Below are 9,175 nucleotides of genomic sequence, written 5' to 3'. Positions count from 1 at the left end.
TACAAACTCAAGAGCCCAATTCATTGGCCTTTCGGCACCCACCCCACCACCTACGTAATGCCTTGGGCTCCAACTTAATAATGATAATGTAAAACTTAACAATTAACCTACCTATCGATACACTTACAGCGTTTTAATTTACATTACAATATTTTTCCTAGAATTACATTATTGCTCTTAACTACCTATGAAATTAAATTACTCTCAACCTTAGTAATAATAAATTAGAATGTGTAATGAAAATAAAATTACGCTCAAATACTAACATATGTGTTTATGTATGTATTTGTGTGTGTGTGTGTGTAATACGCTGGTGCGTGTAATGTGGGTGCAAGATAAAATAGAAGAGATAAACTTACGCTGCCTACCTATTCAACTACATTAGTGTTGGATGCTCCCTATCTATCCTACCTACAATTAAAATTATGCCTATCTAACCTACCTATATAGCTACTTAATGTAATTGTGTATGTGTGTGTGTGCGTGTGAGCATTCCTACTTAATGTTAAATTACAGAAAAAGAAGAAAACGTATCCCAGTCAGGCAGGTATTCTTTGCCACTGAATGAACGAACGTAGCCTGACATCTTCCATGATGAACTCCTCTGGAAGCTTCAACCTGAATGAAATGAAAAAATCTTATTTAATTAATTAATTTTAATGAAAATAGAGAAACGAGCTGCGGTGAAATCCACCAGCCGGAAAAGCCAGCAAACTGGCCAAAAAAGAAACCGTTAAGAAACCGTAAAGTCGGAAGTTAGGGTTAAGGTTGAACGTAGGGTGACATCACAACCATTCTGATCCTTCACGACGAACTCCTCTGGAAGCTATAACCTGAATGAACCTAGATGAATGGACAAATCTTATTTATTTAATTAATTTAAATGAAAATAGAAAAACGCAAAGAAGCCGACCGGTCGGCAAAGAAAAGAACCGCAAAGAAAGGTATCTATATAGGATTTATGCTCTATATAACTCTATATAACTCTATATAACTCTATATAACTCTATATAACTCTATATAACTCTATATAACTCTATATAACTCTATATAACTCTATATAACTCTATATAACTCTACATAACTCTACATAACTCTATATAACTCTACATAACTCTACATAACTCTATATAACTCTATATAACTCTATATAACTCTATATAACTCTATATAACTCTATATAACTCTATATAACTCTATATAACCATGCATACTACCACATTCAATCAATAAAAATCCCACTAAAACCAGGAACCACCGCGTACCTGCTGAATGTATGATGTGAAACAAAACAAAAAAAAACACAAAACAAAAATCACACCACCAAGTAGAGTAAAAGAATAGGAGTCCCTAACCTACCTATGTAACTAAATTACCTTATGCCCTAGCCTACCTATATAATAAATTAATTTTTACCTCACCTACCTATGCTTCATTAACTTAACTCAAGACTCATGAAGAAAGAAAAAAAGGAGTAAAACAGAACATAAAATACTACCACACAAACAAACATGATGTATGTATGTATGTATGAGCAACCGCTAAAGAACCCACATAAAATATAAAAAAATAAAACATACAAACACACAAGCCACAGACATGCAAACTCTATATAACTCTATATAACTCTATATAACTCTATATAAAATAAAATTAAATAAAAATAAATAAATTAAAAAAATATAAATATAAAAAAATGAGATCAGGCACTCCGACTCGAGCGAGGCAGAAATGCCTGATCTGATTTCAACGTTTTTTCAGCTCCTATTTATACTCGTTTCAACCATACATTTTCATCATTTCAATCATTCACATCAATAAAAAACTTATTTAATGTATGTACTACACTATTAGACAATATGCATAAATTCATTATAAAAAACAACAGTAGCCATTACTATATATGTACGCACGTAGTTCAAATTTTTCGGGGAGAATTCAAAATAGTTTAAGACCACACCTTACTTAACATCCGATTCCAAGCCGAGCCAAGCCAAGCTGAGCCAATATGCATAGATTTATAAGCGCTTTTATATTAAAATTTTGCTCGCTTTTTAAACGAATATCCCAATATAACAAATTCTCCATCCTATTTTAACTTCCTTTGATGCTTTTTAATCAGTCAGGTCACAAAAATCATTAGTGATATCGCAATGAAATCAATTTGAAATTTTTTTTTAATTATCGATAAAATTTTTAAATTGTTGATAAAAATAACTAGTATATATAGTGTAGTAAAACGTTTAAAATTTTCTGAGAGAATTTAAAATAATTTGAGACTACACCATAACACAACTGTACAATTTGAATGTGTAAATACAACATTATAAATGTATTATAACTACATGATTTCTTTATTTAGTTCTGCCTGTGTATATTTTGTCAAATTTATTTGATAGGAATTGAATATAACCTTTATACCGGCTGATTAACTACCATGCAGTAAAATAACTACTGTTGACACCATTTCCTCCAACGATTTCGCAACGAATTGCCCATACTATATAATTAGAATAAACTCTTTCAACCAATGTTTAAATTTTTATATTGTTATTTATTCTTTCGTTTTTGTTTCTGTACTAATTTTCATGTCAGATACAATAATTTAGTTTTTAAGTAAATTTTCATTTTCATAGCTATACACAAACATGCCTACCTGTTGCATTAAAAATTGCATTAATAATAAATAGAAAGGAGAAAATTTCTGATGCATCTTTTCACAGGTTTATTTTCAAATTAACTTCACACTAAAATAAATGTAACAATATCCCTATACTCATTGAATAGAACTATTTTGTTTTACAATTACATATATTTTATTTTATAGACTATTATAATTTATAATGCTATCATGGATTACCATTTTATTATTGAAAGCAATACTTAAGAAATGCACAAGTTTCTGTAACAGTTTATAAAATTTCAGATTTCCTCAAAATGTAAAAATGTAAAACGATTGGATTAAGTGCATCAGACAGGAAATAAATGATTTCAAATGGCTTCCATCAAAAAATGCAAGAATATGCAGTGACCATTTCTGTAATAAAGATTATAAGGGTTATGATGGAAAAAGGAAGATAATGCTAAAGAAAGCATTCCCATGTTTTCAAGTTAGTTATATTTATATGTCATCAGTTACACAAGGAAGCAATTCACATCATCATTGTACATTGCAACATTCTTATCTATACAAAAAATATAAAATGCATTCAACAATATTCCATGTATTTTATTAAAACTTAGAAAGGGCATAATGACATTGTGAATAATAAACCCTGCTTAGGACTGGGATCATCATCATCATCATACCAATCACCATTACAAGTAGAGTCAATTTTATATTAATGCTTAACAAGTTAACTAAATTGGCATAATAAAGTTTTTATATGAAATAAACATCAAGTATTTAATGTAATAAATAAATTAACAGAAAAATTTCTGGAAAAGTTTAAAAAAATTAGAACATATGACTCTGATCAAAAATCATTCGCGTTGACACTGCATTTGTATGGGCATAAGGCATATGATTATCTTTGGACAAATGGCTTACATCTTCCTCACACTAGGACATTAAGAAAGTGATCTTGTCATACCTGTTCAATAATTTTAATAAGATTGTTTTAAATAACTATTCTCAATGTCATTTTATTAACACTACATTAAAAGGTGGCTACAAAACATTGATGGTATGCCTGGGGTGATTTCTACAAACCTTATTGACTAATGGTGATGGGGATCCTCTGGAACTGTAGGGTCATGACATTCAATCTAGTCATGGATTGAGAAATCAATCCTTGATATATTTGATAACAAACATTTATTATAATATAAGAATGAAAAAAAGATGTAGGTGTAAGGCAAAATCTTACTGGAACTATTATTTTTAGCAATTTATGATTTATTTTTTTATTTATGACTTTATTCATTTTCAATGATACCGATATTTTTAATTATTATCCAAATTATACTCATACCTATATAAATTAACTTGATTGTGGTTATTTCTATGCTTAATTATTTTATTTACTTGCCATAGGTATGCACAGCCTTTAATAAATTAATGATAATAATTAATAACACAACATTATAAGTGCATAAAATATAATAAATTAAAAGAACAATTTTTACAAACCTCATTGGTTATGGTGATGGGGATTCTTTAAAACTGAACGATCATGATCTAACAAATCATGGATTGATGAATCACTGGAATCACACATTATCTTTAATAAATTTAATAACAACATATACTACAATTTAAGAATGAGGAATATTTTGTAAAGCATTAAATGAAAAAAAATTTAGTTTGAATCACTCATAATTAATAAATTTTAATTAAATTGCAAGTTAGCTTGGGGAGTTTGAAGCTTGAATTGAACAAATTACAAAATTGTTTATTTTATAAAATTGATTGGTAAGTTGTTTAATATATTAATTTATTTAATTTAGTATATTTTTTATTCCCAGACCTAAGCATTGTAAATAAAAATTTTAAAACCAATCAAGCAATAGAATTTAGGATCTTAGGAACAAGTGCTGTTAGTCGTTAGTGTAGTAGTAGTATGTAGTAGTGTAGTGGTTGGTAGTTTCTAGTAGTCTAATCTGTTAATGTTCGTTAGTGTTATCTGTTATTTATTTCAATTAGTAATTGGAATCAGTAGAGATTAGTTTTAGTTATTATTAGAGTTTAGTAATTTAATTACTAATTAGTCGTCGTTTACTAGTGTTGTTGTGTTGTTGGTGGTTCACAAAAAATTTTTTTTATTTAAAATGCAAAAAGATACTTAACCGTCATACAGCAATATCTATCCCAAAACAGCATCTAGTATCACCTTTTAAAACATTTTGAAATTTTAAATAAAAGCAATATTCCGAAATTAGTAAATATACGATCGCAACTTTTGACTTGGGCGATAAAAAATCACCCTCCAATTTTCCTCCGGAAGTAAGCTCCTTGTTCGACCGTCAAAAATGAGCAAAGACCGTTATATTTATTCTAATTATATGGTACAAAGCATAAAATTCAGGTTATATTTTGATTCAAAATCGTTTAAGAGTAGATTGCATTGTCAAGCGTTTTACATTTTATTTATTTTTTTTTAAATTCAATAACATTTTAAAAATAATTACTCAAAAAACAGTTTTCCTTTTTTTAGTATTTCGGCTGTTTACATTATACTGTCGCTAACCAACGAACATGCAGGCTGTATTTAGTTTATTAGTTGCACCGTGGGTGGAGCTTATAAGTCGCTTTAAACTGTTGACTATAAATAAATATTTCTGGAAAAACCACTTTGCCGTCTCCGAGATTACCAAAAAGTTACTTTTGAGCTAACTAAATAATGGAATGTAAATCGATCCAAGTCTCTATTAAAGAATTAAATCTACAAATAACAAATTTGAGGAAGGAATTAAAAAATATAAGAACAGCTCAGCACAAACTAACCAGTGAAATTAGGAAATCTACAGAAAAATCAGTTCAGGAGTTCAAAGTTACATCAGCAGGTTTCATTTTTTTGTAACATTCATTTATTATTTTGGCAACAAAATTAATTTATTTTAAATTATTTCTTGAACTTCAAGATGAAAGTTGTGTGAAAGATTGTGGTTTCAAAGTTATTGGGCACATTGAATCAATATTCAAAAGAAAAAATGCTACTCCAAGGCAAGGATCGATAACCAATTTTTCATCTTCAAAGTTAATCATCAGTAAATCTGCGTTCAACAATCCGGAACATTCCTTAGATGGATTGCATCTATTCTCTCATATTTGGTTTATTTAATAATTTAATTAACTTGATTTGATTTTGATTTGAAATGTACTTAATTACTAATTGAATTAGAGTTTTTTTTTTGTAATATTGTCATTCATTTTATTTAATTTACTTTTCAAAGTTTTCTGATTTGTTAAAATGTCATTCAGCATGTCAATAAATTTCAATGTGGTAACTAATTTTGGACTTATTTACAGGATCATATTCATTTTTCATAAAAATGGAAAAAGATTTTGTGGGGCAAAAGTTCATCCACCACGACTTGACGGAAAAAGTACGGGGGTATTTGCCAGCCGAAGTCCCCACCGACCCAACCCTATTGGGCTTACACTGGCCAAAATTTCCAAAATTGAAGGTGACAGCTTTCAATATTGATTTTCATTCCATGCTGAAATGATGATTTTAAAAAATTGTCATTGATTAAAAATAATAATATCAATAATTATTATTATTAATTATCATAATAAATAATCGTTTATTATTAAATTATAATAATAAAAATAGTAATAATTTTATATTTTTTTATGGACATGACACTTCAGGTGATACGATATACTTGATGAATACTGATCTCATAGAGGGAACTCCAGTCGTGGATATCAAACCATACATTCCTGAATACGACTACCCATCGCCATCTGTGACGTCGTCATCTGTGACGTCATCATCATCACTATCATCATTACCATCAACTTCAGCTGCAGAAGATATGCAAACAAAAAAATTATTTTTTTCAACAAATAGTAAGGCCACTAGCACTAATACAATTTCTACTGTTACTACAGTTACTACTCTTACCACTACTGCAGCGGTTACCGCTACGTCTTCTACTACTATAAGTACTACTTCCGGTACATTTTGTAGAAATAACCCGTGTATTAATAATAACGTTGATAATATTACGACGTACAACGACATGACTGATGAGAGCAAACACAACGACATTGCAGACATTAATTCAGCAACAACATCAACGATTACATTAACATCAACAATCCCACATAATAGCGTACAAATAGCGCCATGGATAGAGATGGCATCAGCAGAATGTCATATGGCTGTGGCATTTACACAGCGTTCTGAGAGGCAGTTGATGTCACTGAACAGGTTCAAAAAACCGAATCATAATAACATTAATAATAACAACAACAACAATAACGACAATAACACTGACGCTAATAACAAGAAAAACTTTAACAATACTGCTAGCCATAATGGCAATAGTAATAATAATTTCCTAGCTAGCATTGAATCTATAAAGCAGGCGATAATTGACGTTTTATCGTCTGACCCCAGATCATCTTACAGGAGGAATAGATGCAAAGATAAATTATATTATTTCACCATAGACAACGTACACGTCACGTGCTGGTTTGATGATGACATCACGAGCAATAATAGTAATAATAATAATAATAACGATGATGGTTATGAGAAGTGCGTTGAAGTTTTAAGAATAGTTGATGTTGTTTGATTGGTTGATATTGATTAATTGATCTATCGATTGATTGGTTGACTGATTGATTGATTGATCGATCTATCGATTGATTGGTTGACTGATTGATTGATTGGTTGATTATGAAACGGGAGTTCTAAATGTTTCATTTTATTAAAAATTTAGTCAGTAAAGAAATTATTTTTTTGTCATAATGGGTGAAATTACACTATCAAATTCATCAGCATCACCATCATTGTCTTTATTATTATCATCGTCGCCATCTTTTTGATCAACTTCATTTGTTATCCTGATTAATTCATACATTCATTCTTTCGTTCATTCATCATCACCACAATGATGATATCATTCCCATAGTCGTCGTCATTACCATCATCGTCATCATCATCACGATGTGCGTCTGCGTAAACCAAGGTAAATGTTACTCTCTGGTTGTAAAAAGGCTGTAAATTTTTTCATTTTCAGTGGCACCTGGGGCATAAGTATGTGTATGTATGTGTGTATGAATGTATGTTTGTATGTATGTATGTGTGTATGTATGTATGTGTGTATGTGTGTATGTATGTATGTATGTATGTGTGGGTGTGTGTGTGTGTGTTTATCTTTGTATGTATCTATGTGTAACAGTGAAACGCACCGTGGTTTCATCTATACGTAGCAGAACGAAATTCTTCAAGACATCAACCAAAGCCATTTTAATCACCATCTGTGCCATTCTCATACCTAGAATATGTGTGCGTGTGTGTGTTTGTGCGTATGGGTGTGTGCGTGTGTCTGCGTGCATGTATAGGTATACCTACATACATACCAATGCAGTTTCTGGCACCAATGCCAAAGGGTATATGGTATAGTGGATTTCTTTTTGAAGATTCTTCTGGACTGAATCTATCAATCAATCAATCAATCAAGGTATTTTTTTCTTCATTTATTTATTCATACATTCATTAGTTTTTCCTTGTACATTTTAGTAAGTATATACACTTGATTATTTTATCAAACTAACTTTAAATGTTTAACTTTTCTTTTCATTGTGACACTGTGGCCTGTAGAAATAGCCTACCTACTCTCCTTATTTGGTCTCCGAAGACTACTTCTTAATTGCTATCTCATTGCAATTGGTTTGGCTTTAAATAAATGAACAATATAAAATTAAATAAAAATCATCGTTTTTAAACCTTTCTGGATCAAAGATCTCCGGATCGGGATATATTTGAGGGTCGTTGTGAATGGCCCAAATCGGAACAACGATGCTCGTTCCTTTCTTCAATGCCGTGCCATCACTCATTTGTATGTTGCTTGTCAATCTCCTATCTATCCTGTATGCAATTAAGTACTCGTATACATACATACATACATACATGCATACATACATACATTTATACATACAAACAAACATACACGTGCACTTAGGTACCTAAATGCCGCCGGATAACACCTCATTGTTTCGTTGAGAAACATATCCATGTATGTTAAGTTGCTCAACTTTTCGTTCGATGCTGATTCCTATGTATGTATGTAATTCTGTACGTACGTACGTATGTATGTATGTATGTATGTACGTATGTATGTATGTATGTACGTATGTATGCATGTATGTATGAATGAGCATAACTTTTAAAAAATCTCAATAATTTTTTTAACTTGCTCTCCAATCGTATCTTCAATTTCTTTGTAAACTTTTTCTTGCACCTCTGGGTTTATGGCCAAGCTGTACAAAGCGAACGTTAAAGTTCTTGATGTCGTGTCGTAACCAGCCAGCACGAATATTAAGGTCTGCGCTAGGATCTCTTCGCGCGTCAAGCCTACGGAATAAATATGGTAAATATGCATGTTTACTTGTTTCTTCAGTCATTCATTCATTCATCGATTCATTCTTTTGTTCACTCATTAACTCATCTATTAGTTAATTAATTAATTCGTTCATTCATTCATTCATTAATTAATT

At 30.6% G+C, this 9,175-nt stretch overlaps 2 protein-coding genes across 2 annotated transcripts in view; one reads left to right on the top strand and one right to left on the bottom strand.

Moving 5' to 3' along the window:
- Positions 1-5,618: 5,618 nt before the first annotated feature.
- On the top strand, positions 5,619-7,248 carry HELRODRAFT_78112 (hypothetical protein; the record flags this gene model as incomplete). The annotated part of the gene is made up of 3 exons (XM_009018721.1): positions 5,619-5,773; positions 5,972-6,129; positions 7,016-7,248. Coding segments are annotated over 3 exons (546 nt in total), but the record flags the coding sequence as incomplete, so codon positions are not given.
- Positions 7,249-7,364: 116 nt separating this feature from the next.
- HELRODRAFT_99365 (hypothetical protein) overlaps positions 7,365-9,175 on the bottom strand; it is a 4,380-nt gene continuing 2,569 nt past the window's right edge. Inside the window, exons 9-14 of the mRNA XM_009018720.1 lie at positions 8,872-9,072; positions 8,645-8,733; positions 8,406-8,546; positions 8,039-8,115; positions 7,868-7,953; positions 7,365-7,701 (exon numbers count right to left, since the gene is read on the bottom strand). Coding sequence (XP_009016968.1) covers positions 7,618-7,701; positions 7,868-7,953; positions 8,039-8,115; positions 8,406-8,546; positions 8,645-8,733; positions 8,872-9,072 — 678 coding nt within the window. The 3' untranslated portion in view covers positions 7,365-7,617. The remainder of the gene's footprint in view (positions 7,702-7,867; positions 7,954-8,038; positions 8,116-8,405; positions 8,547-8,644; positions 8,734-8,871; positions 9,073-9,175) is intronic.

The sequence above is a fragment of the Helobdella robusta genome (genome assembly GCF_000326865.2).
Source record: "Helobdella robusta unplaced genomic scaffold HELROscaffold_22, whole genome shotgun sequence".
NCBI lineage: Eukaryota > Metazoa > Annelida > Clitellata > Rhynchobdellida > Glossiphoniidae > Helobdella > Helobdella robusta.
This window is presented reverse-complemented; position numbering and strand designations above follow the sequence as displayed.